Source organism: Podarcis filfolensis, assembly GCF_964270895.1.
Source record: "Podarcis filfolensis genome assembly, chromosome: 1".
In the NCBI taxonomy this organism is placed as follows: domain Eukaryota; kingdom Metazoa; phylum Chordata; class Lepidosauria; order Squamata; family Lacertidae; genus Podarcis; species Podarcis filfolensis.
The window spans coordinates 6,716,542-6,737,573 of record NC_139604.1 but is presented as its reverse complement, the minus strand read 5'-3'; the positions used below and the strand labels follow the sequence as shown (position 1 = coordinate 6,737,573).

General features: G+C 44.8%; 1 protein-coding gene across 16 annotated transcripts in view; it reads left to right on the top strand.

Moving 5' to 3' along the window:
• The window catches only part of COL6A3 (collagen type VI alpha 3 chain), a 111,037-nt gene that overhangs the window by 36,991 nt on the left and 53,014 nt on the right, over window positions 1–21,032 (top strand). For 13 of the 16 annotated variants that reach the window (XM_083625614.1, XM_083625626.1, XM_083625628.1 and 10 more), the window contains 7 exons: window positions 2,758–3,360; window positions 5,490–6,068; window positions 8,176–8,748; window positions 10,540–11,145; window positions 12,672–13,274; window positions 15,161–15,760; window positions 18,059–18,661. In XM_083625614.1, the coding sequence (XP_083481740.1) occupies window positions 2,758–3,360; window positions 5,490–6,068; window positions 8,176–8,748; window positions 10,540–11,145; window positions 12,672–13,274; window positions 15,161–15,760; window positions 18,059–18,661 (4,167 nt within the window). The remainder of the gene's footprint in view (window positions 1–2,757; window positions 3,361–5,489; window positions 6,069–8,175; window positions 8,749–10,539; window positions 11,146–12,671; window positions 13,275–15,160; window positions 15,761–18,058; window positions 18,662–21,032) is intronic. The other 3 variants (XM_083625619.1, XM_083625615.1, XM_083625617.1) reach the window with 1 other exon arrangement.

Sequence of the window (21,032 nt, the reverse complement as noted above, 5' to 3'; positions counted from 1 at the left end):
CAGCCCCAGAGTCATTCACGACTGGACTTAACTGTCAGGGGTCTTTTACCTTTTAATGGTATTTACACAATGTTTTATAGCCATTGCAGTTGTTAGTGAAGACCCTGAGCAAACTTTAAATCCTGAACTGTCACTTAATATTACAACCTTGCTAAAATTGTATTTTGAGCTCCTTGTGGACAGTATGGAGTGTTTTCTGCTAGTTACCAGTCATTTTCCAAGAATTGGATTGAAAGCCTTTGTGATAATAAAACTATGGAGGGGAAATAGAGCTGACCCATATGTGGATCATTAATAAAAGAATCAGCTGAGCACTTAGATTCAAAACATGGGACTTAACATCTCTCCAGTGGGAGAGAGCCCCCAGCAGCATTAAAAACAGAATAAAGCAGCGGTATAGCATGGAATATAGGTTGTTAAACCCTTTTGCATATCCCATTTAGTGTCAGGCTTCGGAGAAACGCACCCCCCCCCCAGCTGTGCATCAGCAGAGCAAAGAAATTAGAGTCCCTTACCTGTTTAAGAGTGTTTAATGATCAGAGCAAAAGAACAATGCAGCCATTCTCGGAATTAAGCTTCCCTCTGACTTCCCCCTGAGTCATCTTCATCACTTCCTCCTTCTTGCAACCTGATCTCACAACCACTGAGCCTTCTGCATAGCAACCTTGTCAGGTCTCCTTGCCCTTGGAGATAAAGGCTGAACACGTTCTAGTGAAGGGGAGTCCGTTATCTCTATCTGTTCCTGTTCTGCTTCTCCTAGTTGTTCCCCACTCAGCTCTGCCCACCTGTTGTTTTCCGAACTATGTCCCTCTGCAAACCAGTTCTCTAAATCTATGCTGCTCCACTGGGCAGCTCCAGGACCCTGGTCAGGAGCGGAAAGAGGAGAAGGTTCCCATCATTCCTCATCAGAGCTGTAATCCTCAGGCTGGTCTCTGACATTTAGTCTGCTTTAAAGCTCTTCCCCCACCCCCACCCCCGCAATGAAAGGACCATGCACTCTTAAGTAAATTTAAGATGTTTCGCTTACTAAATCCAAAGGTCTAGTTCATGCATTATTCCATGCAGCAGCAAGGAAAACACAAGTAGATTACTCTTCTGTGCAAAATACGGCAAATAGTTTCAAACATGTAGTTTGAACTTGGAGAAAGTTTAGTCAGGTCCATCCTGGTCGGTTATATAGCGAGAAATGAAGTGAGAGAAAGGAGGAGAAGAACCTTCACTTCCTCCGTCACAGAGAAGAGGGGTTGTGACCTATCTTTGTCTAGGAACAGAACTCTCTGGTCTTACACTTTTTTCTTCCCCAAACACTTTGACCCCGCAACTGGTCTAAAGTGAATTATTGTGAATTTGAAGGCTGAATTCAAGCTACCCTGCCCTGTTGTTCAAAGCTTCAGAATTACTACTGACTTAATTAGACTTTGATTCATTATGTCTTGTTGTACATTGTATGGTACTGAACCACACACGCCCACCCGTAGTATACCCCTATACAGTGGTACCTTGGGTTAAGTACTTAATTCGTTCTGGAGGTCCGTTCTTAACCTAAAACTGTTCTTAACCTGAAGCACCACTTTAGCTAATGGGGCCTCCCGCTGCCTCTGCACCGCCAGAGCACGATTTCTGTTCTCATCCTGAAGCAAAGTTCTTAACCTGAGGTACTATTTCTGGGTTAGCGGAGTCTGTAACCTGAGGTGTATGTAACCTGAAGTGTATGTAACCCGAGGTACCACTGTACTAGCTTTCTCCCTATTGAGTGCTGAGTTGATTTTGCTTTGTAGGAGTAGTAAAATCTTTACCACATTAGTTTTAGGAGACAGATTAATTCCATTTAAAAAATAAGAAGCATGGACATGGAAAGATCAAAGAAATAACTTTTTTTAAAAAAGTTTCCTGGACTGGATTCTGGCCCTTCTAGTCACTTTCCTATTATAGAATCCAATTGCCCAATTGAGCCGCGTTAGCAAATCCAGGAGGGAAGAAGTGGTTCAGATGAGCACATGGAAGTTCTGGCTATGAAGCAAATGTGGTGCCAATGGGCTCGTGTCCTCATCTCCCTGGTGCTGGGGGGTGGGATCAGGGCTGGTAAAGAAGAAGATGGAGGAGGGCCCAGGAGGGAGCTTGGGGGTGGGGCAGTTTACTGGGCCGGTGTGTCGAGGCTGGAGGTATATAAATGGAAGTGGAGGTCCATCCTGAGAAGAGCAGGGCTGGGCAGTGAGTCTGATATCTTCAGATGGTGGGCAAATGCAACACAGGTGGTACATTGTTGGGAGAAGACAGGTTTGTGGGAAGGAAAGGCAGCTCCATAGCAAAAAGGGAGGAGACCTGCTCCAGAGGCTTATTGCCTTCATGTCTTACCTGCAAGCTTCCTAAAGGCATCAGTTTGGCCTCTGCTGGGAACAGGGTGCAGGACTAGTGACCCCCCATTGATCTGACACAACAGAGCTCTTCTTACCATCCTTATTTCACAATGCAGAGCCCTGAACTGACTGTGTGACTATTGCAGAGGGATCTTCTGCAACACTATTAAAACCTTGTGTAATAATGACCAAGCTGGATTTAGTACATTTGAATTGCAATACAGTTCAGTATAACTCAGCATAAACAAATGCAGGGGCGGGGGGGGGGGGAACGACGACAAAAAAGAAAGACACCTTTTGTAAGATGTAGCCCCTAGAAGGTATGTAGTGATAAGGAATTGATTGAACGAGTTAAGTAAGTAATGCTACTGATTATATGTTTGTATATTGTTGCTTGCAGTTGTTGAAGTCAATAGGAGGGACATAGTCTTCCTGATAGATGGCACAACAGCCTTGGGAGCTGGCCCTTTTAATGCAATTCGTGATTTTGTGGCCAAAATCATCCAGAAGCTGGAAATTGGACCGGACCTTGTTCAAGTTGCAGTGGCACAATATGCAGAAACTGTAAGACCCGAGTTCTATTTCAATAGCTTCCAGAACAGAAAAGATGTTCTTGCAAGCGTCAGGAAAATAAGGCCAATGGGTGGTGCTGCACTCAACACAGGCTCTGCACTGAGGTATGTGAAAGACAACTTATTCACCAGCGCTGCTGGAAGCAGGATCAATGAAGGCATACCATCAATGCTGGTCCTTATTACTGGTGGAAAGTCCCAAGATGATGTTGCCGAACCAGCACAGGAAGTGAAAAGGAATCGCATATTCATCCTGGCTGTTGGGGCCCGAAAAGCAGATCGTGCTGAACTAGAACAAATTGCCTACGAACCATCCCTAGTATTCACTCCTTCTGAGTTCCGCACACCTAGCCTGGTAAATACTCTCAATGATATTTTGTCACCCCTGAAGACACTGTCCGGATGGATTGAAGTAACACCAAGTGGAAAAGGTAAACACTGTTCTTGTTAAGTTCTAAAATGCATTCGACCTTTGTAAATAATACTGTTTTAAAAAACAGCGTCCCCACCCCGGTTATTCATTCTCAGCAACACTAATGATAATTTACGATGGGTTTATTCGTCACTTTAGATTTCTCCAGGGTGCAGGGGTCTGTTTAGCAGGTCTCGTTTGCTGCAACCAACCCTTGAAACAGGCCTTCTGTCTATCTCTTCTGTCAGTTGCATCTCTACGGAGCTGGTAGACTGCTAAATTCACCCAGGACTGCACTTATGGGATATAAATCTTTTGCAGTGAACACTTTTAAGAATCCTGAGCAGTCTTGCCAGTGATGAAGATGGCAAAACTAATGCAGAACAACAGTGTTAGTTTTCTAAGGAGCTTTTATAATAATCCTGATTTTTTTCCTAATACGGAGCTCATTTATTCTAGAATTGCTAAATTTTAAAGCATTATCCTAAATTAAGATGAATATCACGGGAATATCTGTCACTTAACAAGCTTTTTCAAAATGTATGTCTCTTACTAATACAGTCTTGCATGATGCATATAAACAGTGGCATTTTTATTTTAAAATATAAATTAAAAATGTTCTAAATGTTCTTATACTTCAATATGTATATATATATATATATTCTCTCTCTCTCTCTCTCCCTCTCTCTCCCTCTGTCTTTCCTCTCCCTCCCCACCCCCTGTTTCATTCCCTGCAGGTATTATCATATGGGCATAAATTACAAATATCCCTTTCTATCTTATAATTACAATTAGGCTTTCAAACTATTGCCATATTTACACATTTAATAGCTGTGTGGGGTGGAGAACCTCGGACCTGAGGGCCAAATTTGGACTGCTAAGCTTCCAAATTTGGCCCACAAGGCTGTTCCCCCTAAACCAGTGGTTCCCAATTACTGTAGACCCCTTGTTTTTCAAAAGCCAAGCCATGGACTTACTACTTTGGATAATATTGATATCTCCATGGTAGTTTTCCAAATCTTTACTACGGTCATAGACCAGCATAAGCTAAAAGCACCTCCATATATAAATAAAACATGCTAGATAGGCAATAAGGCAACTTCAGAAGTAGAGGGTGCACATGCTCATTCTCTCAGTTGCAGTAGTTTTTGTTATGTGAATGGTGCCATGGATCCCCTGGGTGGGTTACGTGGACTCCCTGGGGTCTGTGGGCCACCAGTTAGGAACCACTGCCCTAAACCAGGCACACCTGGTGTTATATCTGATGTCAGGTGTGAGTTAGATGAAGACACGGGTGGGTTACGTGGACCCCCTGGGGTCTGTGGGCCACCAGTTAGGAACCACTGCCCTAAACCAGGCACACCTGGTGTTATATCTGATGTCAGGTGTGAGTTAGATGAAGACACGGCTGCAGAAAGCAGGGCTGAAGTGGACCAGCGCAGTCAGGCATAGAAGGTGGCAGGGCTGGGCACAGGACGCAAGGGGTCTCGCAAGAGTGTCCCTGCTCTAGTCATGTGGGGGAATTGAATGCCTTCTAGATATGGATCAATCCGTTCCTGCTTTTTCAGGTGCTCCATAGACTCATTTGGGGAGGGAACAGAAAGGACCCAATCCATCCCAGGAGGGGATTTAGCAGGTGCCCTGGTGCTTCAGCGGAGACATCTGTGGGCCTGTGCACATGTGCTGACACATTTTTGACAAGTATAAAAGCCTCTAGGATCTGGCCTCGGTCCAAAGACATTGTCAAGTGAGTGCTGAGGATCAGGCTGTTTTGGAACTTTCCAGTCCATTTTTGATGCCCGATAATACCAATTGGATACTTAAAATTGTTCTGAGCTTTCAGATCCAGTTTAAAAATCCATTTACACTGAAGTTCACTGGCAATTTTAAACATGAAAGAGTCCCTGCTTGCATCACGTGTAGACAGAAAACCTAAAATGTAGTTGGGTGTGCTTTGAACCATGTGTGTGTGTGGGGGGGCATCATGACACTTCACTCGTTTCTTCCTTCCATCTCTTCATGGCTGTCCTCTTTCTCTTCTCTCTCACAAGGTGAACATGTGTGTACAGCAGATGTTGTATGCACACATGACAAATTCTGGTATGTTTTTCTGTGATTTCTTACATTATTTTCTGTCCTCTACTGCAGTTCTATTAAATAAAAGGGATATCATCTTTCTTTTGGATGGATCAGCCAACGTTGGAAATGCCAACTTCCCATTGGTCCGTGACTTTGTTGTGAGCCTAGTTGGCTCCCTTGATGTTGGAATTGATGATATACGAATCGGCCTAGTGCAATTTAGTGAGAATCCGAAAACAGAATTCTTTTTAAACACTTTTCTAACCAAGGCAGAGGTACTCGATCATCTAAGGCAATTGAGACTCCTTGGGGGATCAATACTGAATACTGGCGCTGCACTAGACTTTGTCCGTGAAAATCATTTCACCGAAGCCGGTGGGAGCAGGATAGATGAAAGCGTTCCTCAGGTTCTAGTCTACCTTGCGGCAGGGCGATCTGTTGATTCATTCGAACAGGCTGCCCATTCTTTAGCTCGTGCAGGAGTCCTGACCTTCTGCGTTGGTGTTAAAGATGCTGATTTGACAGAACTTCAGCGGATTGCATACAATCCACAAATGGTATTTCTTAAGGATGAATTCAGTTCTCTTGCAAACGTGCCACAGGAAATGATTGGTCAAATAACAACATATTATGTTGAAGAATCAGCAGGTAATTTGTTCCTTTCTTCATTCAAAATGGATTTAAGAATGATTTTGTTTTATCTTGCAGGTATGTTTCAAATGGCATGAAACATTTTGCCACAGCTGTGATTTAGAGGCATTTTACACATTGTGAAATTCATGCAGGGAACCTGTTTCCGTGCACTTAACAAGCATCACGGATGAAGGGTGCCACATGTGACTGCCGCAGCATCCCTAACATGTTCCTTCCATGTTTGAATTTTCTGAAGAAGCCCTTAGGGCTGTTTCACACATTCTAGATCTATGCACAGGGTATAAATAGAAATGCGGTTGGCTGGTGCGAACCCAAGTGCACTGTTTTGCATAATGATTGCACGTGCATTTATTTTACCATTTGGACATATCTCGAGAAGCTACAGTTGGCAAAATAGATACATGAGGAGTGCTCATTTTTTTCTTTCTATAGCTTTACTTTACTTTTATTTTTTAAAACAAACTATCTCGCTCCTCCTCGCTCTATGATACATGTGAAAAGAAGTGCATAACATTTATAACAGTGTCTGAGGGTGCAGCTTCTGTGCTCTTCGCCCTCATTCCCCCCACTTTCTTTGTTCCGAAGGGGTGGGGAAGATTAACTGTCTGTGCACACAATAAAATAGAAGCCCGATAAACACACAGAAAGTGACTTGCTGTCTCCCAGGCAGAATCCTAGAGTAGTAAAGCTCTCCAGAGGCCTTCAGTCCTATGCGCTGCCGATGTAGGAGATCTACTGCTGGGTGTCCCTCCTGCCCTCTGTTTCAAAAATGCCTAGCAAAGGGGAGACTACCACCTTCCAGGGCAGTCCATTTCATTTCAAGCAGCTCGTACCATCAGAAAGTGCCACAATCTTCACTTCGCTGGTTAGCAGGCCGGCAGCCACTGCCTGAGCCTGTGCCGATAGCCCTGCTCCTCCTCCTCCCTTTTATCCAGCCCCTTAAGGGATGTAGGAGGTGCCTGCCACTCAGCGGCGTAGCGTGGGTTGTCAGCACCCGGGGCAAGGCAAATAATTTGCGCCCCCTAACCTGTGGCAAGGCAAGTAATTTGCGCCCCCTAACCCGGGGCAAGGCAAGTAATTTGCGCCCCCTAACCCCTAACCTGCCGCCGCTGCCAGCTTCTTCTTGCTGCTGCCTGGTCTGGTCTGGTGTGGTTCTCTCCCGCGCTCAGCGCTGCGCTGGGCGGCCGCTGCACTGTCCCTCCCCCAGATAGTCCCTCGCTCTCTCTCCACACCGCACGCCTGGCACCCACCCCCTCCACAGTGGGCAGCGACCCGGCGGCTCGGATCGGATTCGCACTGCAGTGAGAGAGAGTGAGTGAGCCAGGTAGGGGCAGAGAGCTGCGAGTGCGAGCGCGCCCCCCCCAGATGTTGCGCCCGGTGCGGCTGGCCCCCCCTGCACCCCCCACGCTACGCCACTGCTGGCACTGGATGGTGGGCTGTGGCTGCCTGAGCCTGTGGGGATATCCTCCCCATGTGCCCTCCAGCTACAATAGGACAAAGTAGGCAGCTACCTGAACATGCTCCTTCCTTCCCTCCCCAACTTTGTAAGAGGTAAGCCCCAGCATGGGGCAAAGGAAGCACTCTGGCTGGCAGGCAGCAGTGGCAGCCTAAGCAACCGTACTTGGTTCAAGAACTCCTTGCCAGAAAAAAGCACTGGCTATGATAGGAGAAGGCACACTTCTGTACCATCCCTCTTCTTCAGAGCCTTAAAGACAGAAGCCTCATTTCTCTACGATGCGATGCCCTCCCTGTGTTGATGACAGAAAGCTGCAAGTACTAAGGTCTGCTTTAGCGTTTCAAAGAAGCTGGAATCATTTCTACTTCCACTTCCTCATTTTTAGGTTCACTGATTGCACATCTCAATAATATAGTTCTCAGGATGCATAATACATTAAAAGTACCAATAGCACTCTCCTGGAAGTTCTAGAATGATTTCCAGTGATTCCACAATTTGGGGTTTTTAAGGAAAGGTGCTATAGAAAGGCCCAAAGCCTGAATTCTTCCTCTTACATAATCAAGATCGCTCTGATTTCTTATCTCCTAGTTTGCAAAATAAATCTGCAATATCTTTTTGTGTATTAAACATTTTCATTTCTCTTAGTTCCAGAAAACAAGTTTGATATCTTGTTCTTGATTGATGGCTCAGCCAACCTTATGGGTCAGTTTATTGCTGTTCGGGACTTTTTGCACCGGCTTATTACTGACTTGGATGTGGGTCCTGATGCCATACGTGTAGCTGTGGCACAATTTAGTGATAACGTGCAACTTGAGTTCAACTTTGAAGATATCCCAAACAAGCAAGACATCCTTCAAAAAGTGAAAAGAATGAAGCTAAAAACAGGGAGGTTGCTCAACATTGGTGCTGCGTTAGATTACGCCATGAAGGAAATATTTGTGAAGAGTGCTGGAAGCAGAATTGAGGAAAGAGTGCCACAACTACTTATGCTCCTCGCTGCTGGGAGATCAAGCGATAGTGTGGATGACCCTGCTGATGCTCTGAAACAAACTGGAGTTATTCCTTTTGCTATCAAATCCAGGACTGCAGATCGTAGCGAATTAGAAAAGATAGCTTTCGACCCTCAATTTGTGCTAGTTGCTGACTCCCTTTCCAGAATTGGAGACCTACAATTTCAAATAGGCAGTCTGCTGAAAGCCATTCCGTCTCAGCCATCAGGTATTCATTTCTGCAGCTTTCGTCTTTTTCTTTGAAGCATGCACAGTCCAACGGGTTACACAAGAAGTTGTAAATAAGAAAATGCCGGCTAGCTGCAATTTGCTCAAAGCATTTAGGAGAGTATGTTTACTTTGAAAAAGTCTCAAATAAATAATTCTTGATGCATATAAAGTGCAGGGAGTGTTGTGCTTCCTCTTTGCATGTGGGAGACCTCATTCACGTCTCTTCCCAGATACAAACGTCAGTGAGTGTGCAGCTATAAGGTGCTTCCCATATATAATGAAGTGCAGTAGTGATACTAACAGGCTTTGAGTTGGGGGAAGTTTGAAAACAGACTCCCCAGTTTGGAAATCCAAGCTCTGCCATGAGCCCAGCACCAATCTGTATGATAGAGTATATCAGAAAGAACACAAGGCAACTGTTATATTTTACCTGTCAGCATAGTAGTCTCTTGCTTTTTCATGGCTGCTTGCTATAGGTAAAGCACTCGCCCTGGAAAAAGCTCCTTTCTCTCATTATTAAATGCTGCTTCTCCATCCCATAGCTGCTTATTTGCTTGCAGTACAGTATAGCATAGGGACGCGGGTGGCGCTGTGGGTTAAACCACAGAGCCTAGGACTTGCCGATCAGAAGGTTGGTGGTTCGAATCCCTGCGATGGGGTGAGCTCCCGTTGCTCGGTCCCTGCTCCTGCCAACCTAGCAGTTAGAAAGCACGCCAAAGTGCAAGTAGATAAATAGGTACCGCTCTGGTGGGAAGGTAAACGGTGTTTCTGTCTGCTGCTCTGGTTCGCCAGAAGCGGCTTAGTCCTGCTGGCCACATGACCCGGAAGCTGTACGCCGGCTCCCTCGGCCAATAAAGCGAGATGAGTGCCACAACCCCAGAGTCAGCCACTACTGGACCTAATGGTCAGGGGTCCCTTTAACTTTTTACAGTTTAGCATGGCCATTTTCAGCCTGATGTGTGGGAAGGTAAAGCCAGTGAAAACGAGGGGTAATTTAAGTAAGGGCCCATCCACACATCCTTTTGTGCCCCATATCTAGGAACAGGTCTGGGCTCTCCAGGTCCATGAGCATTGTTTTTTCTTTTCTTTTCTTTTCTTGCACTTTTATCTGGGAAACTTGCATTTTACAGCTGAAACGTAGCAAACAGCAATTGGGTTTTCCACAGATGGTCGTTCATTCTGATTCAGTGATTAAAACATGGGTTTTCTTATGGACAGTGCCAGGGCAAAACAAAAACAAAAACCCCATTTGGACACAGACCTGGAAAGCTCAGAGCTGTGTCTCGAAAGCCTGTAGCAAAGGTATGTGTAGATGAGCCCTTGAAGTGACCCTGAGTGTGGAAGAGGGAACTTTCAAGTATTTGCTACTGAGATGGGAGCAGGAAACAGAGAGAAAATGAAACTTCATAGTGCACAGGAATCTCTTGGTTTCTGAAGGCCCCCCCCCCGAAGCATTTCAAATCAAGACTCTCTTCTTTGGGCTCAATCACACCACCTGCTTCTTCAGGAAAACTGCTTGAACAGTCACTCTGACTTTCACTGGCTCTCACCAGCAAAACTGCTTAAGCTGGTAATCTTTTTAACCAATTCCTGTACCTATTTGAGGTTTTACTTCTCTTCATTCCCTGTGCTGGTGCCTTCCCTCATTTCTTCCCCTCAGTTTTCTTTTCACCCTGGGAGCAAAAGCTTGCAAAATTTAATAGGCAAATGGGAGCTTACCTTTTTCTTTATGTGACAATTGATTGTATTCCTTTTTTTTCTCCTCATAACCCCCACATTTCTTCAACAGCTGATGAAGATCCGAAGAAGGATGTTGTGTTTCTGATAGATGGTTCGGATGGCATGCGAAGCATTTTCCCAGAGGTGAAGTCCTTTGTGCAAGGTTTGGTCAACGCTTTGGACATTGGTCCCGACAAAGTTCAGGTGGCCGTGGCCCAGTACACCAGCCGTGTGCAGCCGGAGTTTCTTCTGAATCGCTACCAAGACAAGGCCGAAGTGATCAGGGCCATCCAGAGATTGACTGCCATGGGAGGTCCTGCCCCATATACAGGAGCTGCCCTTAACTACCTGAGGAGCAATGTATTCACCAGGCAGGCTGGAAGCAGGTTGTCTGAAGGGGTCCCGCAGTTATTGATCCTGCTGACTGCGGAAAAGTCAAGCGATGATGTCACAAGGCCTGCCTTGGATCTCAAGACGAGGGGTGCGGTGCCGTTTGGCATTGGGATTAGAAATGCAGATGCCACTGAGATGCAGACAATTTCTTTCGTTCCTCGGTTTGCGAACCTTGTGCCAGGTGTCGCTCAGCTGGGCTCCTTAAGAGAAACGCTTTCAAGTATGGTGGCTGAGTTGACCGGGCCAAAAATAACCGCTTTGGGCACAGCGCTTCCTAGCCCAGGTGAAAAGAAATTTCTTAACTCTTGAACCTGTGTTATAGTTATGTTCCTAGTACACACAAACGCATTGTGGTTATGAAGCAGCCCAAGTTGGTGGAGGCAGCGGGGGGGGGGGGTGTTGAGCCCTGTTCTGCAGCATCTGGTTCAAAATGGGCACAGGGCTATTGCAGCAGCCCTGATCACATTTGCCAGGGCTTGTTTCGGCTTCCCCAGTGGCTGCTTAAAGAGCACAAAATCTCGCAAAAACATTTTACACAAGAACCGTATGGTGGGGGAGATGCCAGCATTACTGCACACAAAATGGCAGCCCTAAGTCTGGGTACTGTTATCTGCACCCAGAATGGATGGTTACACTACCAGTGGGTAATGTCTCACCTGCAGAAGGCAGGGAACTTCCTGTGTGTATGTTTGTGTGCATTTATAAGGTTCCAGGGGTTACTCTTGGGTCATGCTTTCTGATTGTGTTGCTGGCTACATTATCTTCTGTGACCCAGATTTATCGTGCCGCAGCCTCGGGCAGATGCAGATAAAAGCAGCAGGGCTGATGGGCTCCATGAAGGTTTGTGCAGTAGGAGAGAAGCAAAATGGCCATCCTACTGCATGCTGTGCCCACTTCACACCCTGGCAAACTATGGTTTGCACTAGCCGTAACCCCAAATGCTTCCAGATGGGCAACAGACAAACCAGGGCTTAATGCTGCTTTTTCTGTTTTCATTTCACATTAGCTCAGCCATCCTGTTTCTCAGTTTCAGAGTAGTGATGACCATCCTATGGATTGCCTATTTAGACATCATGCCAGGCTATAATTAACATAAGGCATGATTTGCAAACTTCATACTATACTTTCTAACAGAGGAATTCAATGTCACACTAATTTGATTGTTGTGTCAGCATTGGCATTTCTACTTGTCAGTCAAAAAGTTCTCTGCTCTCCTTCCCCACGCCAATTGGGGGGAGGGCATGGGGGGAGGACATGAAGAGGGAAATCCCATAGTGCAAGTAGGACTTTTTGTGCTGTCTCCCACTAGCACACCCAGGGCTTTTTTTCATCCAGAACTCACTTAGTTCCAGTGGTATCCTTATTTCCTGAGGTACCCTCTCAGGTAGGCGCCATTGCCATTATAAGAGAGCAATAGTTTTCCATCACTAAGATTGTGAGCTAAAATTGTCAGGAGAAACACTGATCAACTTTGCCAAGCTCACTTTGTGTAGCTTTTACTGAGTGTACATTTAGCTTCAGTGCCATATTGCTGATAAAGTTGTACCTCGGCTCCTGAATGCCTTGGAAGTCAAACGTTCCAGCTCCCGAATGATTGAAAACTGGAATGTTGAAAACAGTTTTTGAACGTTCTTTTGGAAGCCAAATGTCCAGCGGGGCTTCCGATTGGCTGCAGGAGCTTCCTCCTGCAGAAGCCACGCTTGGGAAGTCGACTGCAATCTAAAATTACTACTATTGGTGCCTTTCAAATGTGTTGCTTGTATAATTTATTTGTACTAGGGTCTTCTAAAGTCTTCCTTTTTTCTACAGTGGATGAGAGGAGAGATGTTGTGTTCCTTATTGACGGTTCCCAGTTTGCAGCTACTGAATTTCCTTCAGTTGTTGAGTTTATTGAGAGACTTGTAAACAATATGAACGTGGGCTCTGCTTCTACTCGGGTCTCTGTGATTCAGTTCAGCAATGACCCCAGGGTTGAATTTCTGCTGAATGCACATTCCACCAAGGATGAGGTACAAGCTGCAGTGAGAAGGCTCAGACCCAAAGGAGGGAGGCAAGTGAACCTTGGATCTGCCCTAGAATATGTGTCAAAGAACATATTTACGAAGCCCTCAGGAAGTCGCATAGAAGAGGGCGCACCTCAGTTTTTAATAATTCTCTTTTCCCGCCCACCTGATGATGATTTAGAGGATCCTGTAGTCCAAGTCAAGAGTGTTGGTGTGGCACCATTTCCTATTGGAGTGAACATGGATTATGAGGAATTGGTCAAAATAGCTCTTAGCCCTCAGTATGTGTTCCAGATATCAACCTATCAGGATCTTCCAAGTCTGGAACAGAAATTGCTGGCCCCTGTTACAACACTAACTTCACAGCAGATACAAAGCCTTATTGGTGACACAAGCTATCCCCCTATAGGTAAGATTGCTGTCTGTTTTTGTTTGTTTAAACCATTTTCTCATCTCCCATTAGATAACCCACCTCTTCCATCTTATAGGGAAACTTCTTACCTGGCCACATGTCACAACAACTGCTGCAGAATTGCACCAGTCTGAAGGCTTAGGAGTTTGAAGAGTTTGCAGAATGTTCTGGGGCTCTTGTTACGATAACTAGCACGGGGTCACATTAGCTTCTGTTCCTCTTAGGAAGGATGCTAAAAGTAGGATAGAAGATCTTTTACTTCCCCTCATTCCTGACATCACTATGTAAGGTTCTTAATCTGTATTTGGGTGGGTGAGGGCAATAGCTAGCTTTCTTTGCTAGCTAGATCTGCCGCATTTTCAGGTAGCGTTTTTTTTAAAGGAGAATAAACAATCTCCTTATGATTAGTTAAAGCATCTGTAATTCTCTTGCCTAGACCAAGAGAATTGGTTTATATGTATGGTGGCGCCTGATGGTGCCCATTGAGTGTTAGCTCACAAAAGCATAAGTTGAATCAGGGCTGTAGTGTCTCCTGTCACATGCTGGGGGCGGTGTGTGTGTGTATGCTGCTTCCAGGCGGTGCACTTGTGCACCGGAGCCCGCCGCTTCCACCCCCCAAGTCAGGCCTGACCATTGGCCTGATCCAGCAGGCTGTTCATATGTTCTGATGTTCTGTCTCAGATGCCAACATAACTTGGGTACTATGCAGTTTCACTTGTTGAGGGAGGCATTTGCTGTTCCACTTCACATGGCAAAATGACTTGAGCCAGCTCCAACAAGTGATCTTGTTCTAGAACACAATATTCAAATGTCATTTGGTGGATATAAGGGTATACGAAGAGCCCTGCTGGATCAAGCCAAAGGCATATCTAGTCTTAGCATTCTGTTCTCACAATGGCCAACCAAATGCCTGTGGAAAGACCTGAAGGAGGACATAAACCTCTTAAAATGGTGCCTCTGTATCATGGGTTCAGAGATAAATTTCTGCTTTTGGATATACATATTTAAATAAGGAAAATGGTTAGCTAAACAAATGTAATGATCAAGATATTCTTTGGGTTTACAGTGGTACCTCAGGTTAAGTACTTAATTCGTTCAGGAGGTCCATACTTAACCTGAAACTGTTCTTAACCTGAAGCACCACTTTAGCTAATGGGGCCTCCTGCTGCTGCCGCGCTGCCGGAGCACAATTTCTGTTCTCATCCTGAAGCAAAGTTCTTAACCTGAAGCACTATTTCTGGGTTAGCGGAGTCTGTAACCTGAAGTGTATGTAACCTGAGGTACCACTGTATAATGAATATTAATACCCAACCGGAGAGGTTACTGTTGTCTCACCCCTTAATGCTTGCACACAACTGTATCAGCATACAATGCTAGCTTAATGTTTCTAAACTCCAAGAGAAATGTGAAATAATTTGTAGTATTGCAGTAGCAGAAATGGAATCCTGCTGCTAGCTGAAACACACTTTCTTGGAAATGAAATCCACTGACATTAATGTTGCCTGCAAGTAGTTGTGGTTAAGACTAGGTGTTAGGATACTGACATTAGAAATGTGTTTAAAAGCTAGAGTCAAGCTTCAGAAGCCTATTTTGTACAGATTTGCATAAACACATTTTTGAAAATGCTGCACATAGAAAAAAGCACCTACAGCTTACAAAATGCTAAACTGGTTTACCCGGTGTTTGTTACACTGCCTTTTACAGAGTTCCATCATTGGTCCACCTTCCCCAATATTGTCTGTTCTGACTGGCAGTGGCTGTCTATGTTCTCAGCCACTTCTCCCCAAGCTGCTTTTAACTGGAAACGCCAGGAATTGAGCCTGGCATTAGTGTAAGAAGAAAGCCAGTGACACTCCTCTTTGCTGCATTTTTCCTTCCTGCAGATATTGACAGCGAAGCAAAGGACATTGTCTTTGTCATCGACACCTCTGACAATGTCAAGCGGGACGATGCTGCTCACATTCGAGATTTTATTATCCAGATTGTCCAGATGTTGGAAATTTCACCAAGCAAAACAAGAGTTGGTGTTGTCCAATTCAGCAATGATGTATTCCCTGAGTTCTCCTTAAAAGAGCACCAAACAAGAGGTGCTGTCATAGGCAACCTTCGGCGCTTGCGGTACAGAGGAGGTGCTCCCCTGAATGTTGGGAAAGCCTTGGAGTTTGTTATGAAGAACTACTTTGTTAAATCTGCAGGCAGTAGAAGAGAAGATGGAGTCCCACAGCATTTAGTTCTTTTGCTTGGGGGGAGATCGGAGGATGATGTCAGCGGACCTGCTGCCAAGATGCAGACATCTGGGATTAAAAGCCTGGGTGTAGGATCAGGGAATGCAGACAACGAAGAACTGCGAATAATTACCAATGATCCCCGAACTGTATTTTTCGTGAGAGAGTTTACTGAGCTCCCATCAATAGGGAAAAGGTTTTATGCATCATTTGAGGCACCTCAAGAACCGACACTTTCGCCGCCTGACATTTTCCCTGGTTAGTCTTTCATTTCAAAACAAATATTTTTGAATGTAGTAATGGGGAAATACTGCGTTTTTAGAGGAATTTTAGAGGAAATGAGACCTTTGCACTCTCATTTCACACGCACAAAAGAGACCAAGTGGGCCTGTTCTTTAGTGGAGGAAATGTCCCCTCACGCCTTGCATGGTGATGTGGTGTTTGTGGCTCAGAGTCTCCACAGCATGTCTTTTTTTTTTTAATAAATTTTTATTGATTTTCCAACATATATTAAAACACAATACAACTAACAACTAACAACACATAAACAAACAAACATATAAACACATATAATTTCTTAACCTCTTTTTCTTGAACCTTGTTTCAACGACTTCCTCATACCTCCCTTTTCTGCATCCCTGTTTTAAACTTTTCCAGCAACCCCTAATTTCAATACTTATAATTCAGTTTCTAATCTTTTTCCTCTTACCCAATTATTTGTCACTGCAATTCTGTTTTACATTACCCATGACATTTTAGCACTCATTAATTTTACAACAGTTCTTAAGATAAACTTTAAATTTCTTCCAATCTTCTTCCACCGTCTCTTTCCCTTGGTCACGGATTCTGCCAGTCATCTCAGCCAGTCCCATATAGTCTATCACCTTCGTCTGCCACTCTTCCAGCGTGGGTAGTTCTTGTGTCTTCCAATACTTTGCTAAAAGAACTCTTGCTGCTGTTGTAGCATACATAAAGAACGTCCTATCTTTCCTTGCCACCAATTGGCCCACCATGCCCAGGAGAAAGGCCTCTGGTTTCTTGTGAAAGGTACACTTAAGTACCTTCTTAATTTCATTATAGATCATTTCCCAGAAGACCTTGATCCTTGGGCACGTCCACCAAAGGTGGTAGAAAGTACCTTCAGTTTCATTACATTTCCAGCATTTATTATTGGGCGTATGATAGATTTTTGCAAGCTTGACTGGGGTCATGTACCACCATTCTACTCTGGTTTCACCTCAGATCGTATAAATCTTTCTCCACAGCATGTCTTGACTCCAGCGACTGAAGGGAGATGTATTCATCTCTCTCCCCGCTCACTGGAATTTGATTTCCTGCTTGCTGTTTGGTTCAGTTGTGGGCAGGCCTGGGGGCGGGGCCACTGAGGGGTGGGGCCTGAGACTGACCCCTGGGAGCCTTCACTCAAGTCCACTCCCATGATTTAAAAGCTGGCCTGGCCTTGCACTGACCCCATACAAATTTGAACGTGATTGGCAGAAATCCACGCACTGTGTGATGAGGGGAGCACTGCTACTTTGGTATAGGCCATAAGAATAAATTTGATAGTTTCCAGAAGAGGAACCTTTCAGAGTGTAATGATTCATATGTTAAATGAGGTATACAAGCTAAATGCCATTCCAGTGTTTCATTCTTTGATCATAATACCAATAATCCTTCACCACCCATTTGATACTTCATGATACTACTAATGGGGGTGAGAGCAAATGTTCACACCCCAAAGCCCTTTCCCATTTTGCTTGATAGAGATACCGAACTTTCATCCTTCAAGCAGAAGGTAATCACCTGAATCAGCTCTTTCTTTCTTTTTTGCTCTCCATGTGATAATTTTATTCTTTTAGAATCTAAAAAACTTTTAAAAACATATCCTTCATCATCTTGACATTACATTTTAATAGTAGGATACAAAATAAAATCATCTACAAAATTATCACATGGGGGCACAGGAGCCTACCTTAAAAACCCCAACATTAAAAATGGGGTGTAGGGGTGGGATGTTATGGTTGTTAGATGCATCAGTATCATAGCTGTCAACTTTTCCCTTTTCTTGGGAGGAATCCTATTCGGAATAAGGGAATTTCCCTTAAAAAAGGGAAACGTTGACAGCTATGATCAGTATATATACTGGATTTGGTTTTAGCTTATCGTACATGGGTACTTGCTACCCAGCTTCATTTCTTCCTCCCATAAGCATTGGCAAAGGATGAGTTGCCATTCATGGAACTTTGGGCAACAATAGTAGTCTAGTGAGAGGAAATAATGTGTCTTCACTTGTTATTGTTCAATTCAATCCCTCTAAAATTTTAAGTAAGATTTAAGCACCTGCTTATTTTCAAGTTTGTCTTCACAACATCAATTCAAGACACTTTCTGTTCTTTACAAAGTAAATGTGGAGAGGTACCCATAATGCATTTATCTATATTTTATGCATTCTGTTGGTGACCCTTATACAGATGACGTAGCTCTCTAGCCTTGCTGATTGGGGCAGGGGGTCTTCAGCCTGTTTCACACTTCCCCCCACCCATTTACATCTTTCAGATGGCAAAAAACAAGCAGACGTTGTCTTTTTGCTGGATGGCTCCATCAACTTTGGGAAGGACAATTTCCAAGAAGTGATTAACTTTGTATATGGCATCATTGACGCTATTTATGAAGAAGGCGATTCCATTAATGTTGCCTTAGTGCAGTACAACTCAGATGTGAGTGATGAATTCTTTCTGAAGGATTTCTCCAAAAAAGACGATATCTTAACTGCTGTTGAGAAAGTAACATACAAAGGAGGCAGAGTTGCTGATACAGGAGCAGCCATCAAGCATGTCCAAGCAAAACACTTTGTGAAGGAGGCTGGCAGCAGGGCAGATCAGAAGGTCCCTCAGATTGCATTTATTATAACAGGAGGCAAGGCGGAAGACGATGCGCAGGCAGCGTCCTTAGCACTGGCACGGTCAGGTGTCAAGGTGTTTGCAGTTGGAGTGAAAAACATTGACCTTGGTGAAGTTACCAAACTCTCCAGTGACGGCACCACAGCTTTCCGGGCAGCAACGGCCCAGGAGCTCTCGGAGTTGAATGAGGCTGTGCTGGTTACCTTGAGTGATACCATGAAAGAGCAGCTGTGCAGACCAGTGGGGGAAGTCTCAAAAGGTAATGGCTGCCATTTTAAATACACTTGGGTTGTTTCCATTGCTTTTTTCCTGTCCACTTTCCATCTTGACACTCTGCATTGCTGTAATTATTGTATACAACTGTGCTTTTGCTTCTTTCTCTCCTTTGATTCTGCATTTTTTAAAGTACAGTAGCTTCTTCCATAGAATGGTTGACTTCCTTACACTCTACGATAAAAGGTAAAGGTAAAGGGACCCCTGACCATTAGGTCCAGTTGTGGCCGACTCTGGGGTTGCGGCACTCATCTCGCTTTACTGGCCGAGGGAGCCGGCGTACAGATTCCGGGTCATGTGGCCAGCAGGACTAAGCCGCTTCTGGTGAACCAGAGCAGCGCACAGAAACGCCGTTTACCTTCTTGCCAGAGTGGTACCTATTTATCTACTTGTACTTTGACATGCTTTCGAACTGCTAGGTTGACAGGAGCAGGGACCGAGCAACGGGAGCTCACCCCGTCGCGGGGATTCGAACCGCCGGCCTGATCGGCAAGTCCTAGGCTCTGTGGTTTAATCCACAGCGCCACCCGCTAGAACCTACTTTATTTACAATAGAACCTACTTTATTTTCAATACTTACCAATTTAAAAAGCATGCCGCTGCTGAAGGCATGTGGGAATGCACCACTAGTGATATCTTAGGTGGGATATAGTCTGAGTCAGGCCAGTGAATGGCTCAAGGCCCCAAACTCCAGTTTCTTGAAAGACCTTGAAGCTTGAGGAGAGTTAGGGATGTGGCTGGTCCTGAATGAAAATAGTAAAGCTTGGATTTTGTATGGTGCTTCTTATTCCTTACCACCCTGTTGCAACCTTACATGATTATTACAACCCCAAAGGCAGGGTGGGGGACTGAAAGAGAGAGACAGGGAGAAGATTTCCTAAAGCTAACCAGTGAGCTAATGGCAGAGATAAAATTCAAACCATGCATGAGGCAAAGCTAAGATTTGAAATGCTCCCTCAGCTGCACTTGGGCAAAAAAAATGAGAGGCACAAATACAAGATGGGTGACACCTGGCTTGAGAGCAGTACATGTGAAAAGGATCTAGGAGTCTTGGTTGACCACAAACTTGACATGAGCCAACAGTGTGACGCGGCAGCTAAAAAAGCCAATGCAATTCTGGGCTGCATCAATAGGAGTATAGCATCTAGATCAAGGGAAGTAATAGTGCCACTGTATTCTGCTCTGGTCAGACCTCACCTGGAGTACTGTGTCCAGTTCTGGGCACCACAGTTCAAGAAGGACACTGACAAACTGGAACGTGTCCAGAGGAGGGCAACCAAAATGGTCAAAGGCCTGGAAACGATGCCTTATGAGGAACGGCTAAGGGAGCTGGGCATGTTTAGCCTGGAGAAGAGGAGGTTAAGGGGTGATATGATAGCCATGTTCAAATATATAAAAGGATGTCACATAGAGGAGGGAGAAAGGTTGTTTTCTGCTGCTCCAGAGAAGCGGACACGGAGCAATGGTTCCAAACTACAAGAAAGAAGATTCCACCTAAACATTAGGAAGAACTTCCTGACAGTAAGAGCTGTTCGACAGTGGAATTTGCTGCCAAGGCGTGTGGTGGAGTCTCCTTCTTTGGAGGTCTTTAAGCAGAGGCTTGACAACCATATGTCAGGAGTGCTCTGATGGTGTTTCCTGCTTGGCAGGGGGTTGGACTCGATGGCCCTTGTGGTCTCTTCCAACTCTATGATTCTATGATTAAGATGAGCAGATGAAGTTCTGCTTATAGCTCTCACAGCCATGGTGGTCCTCTCACTGCAAGAAGCGAAGTTACAGAGGACAAGGCAGAGGGCCTTCTTGGTAGTGGCGCCCACCCTGTGGAATGCCCTCCCGTCAGATGTCAAGGAGATAAACAACTCTCTGACTTTTAGAAGGCATCTGAAAGCAGCCCTGTATCAGGAAGCTTTTAATGTGTGGTGCTCTGTTGTGTTTTTGTATATTGTGCTGGAAGCCACCCTCCTCCTCCTCCTCCTCCTCTTCCTCCTCCTTCTTCAACATGGAGGCCCCTTTGGCTATCAGGGTTTATGACCCTCTTTTCCTCTGTAAGTACTGGAAGTGCATTACTGGACCATTGTGGGGCAGAAATTTAAAAAGTAAGCTAAACAACACCAAGTGTGCCACCTGTCCCAGGGGGTATCCAATATGTTAGGGGTGGAAGTTTAGTCGTGGTGCAAGTTTGGGGATAAGGGAGAAGCAGTGTCAAAAGCTTTAGTAAGGGACATCTTTACTGAAAGCTTATCTGCACTGTAGTTTAATAATTATAGATGTTGTTGTAATCAATTTACCTGTGAATAGCAGAAAGAAAACTTCATGTCTAGGAGAATGGATTATGAGTACTTGCTACATAAATCCCC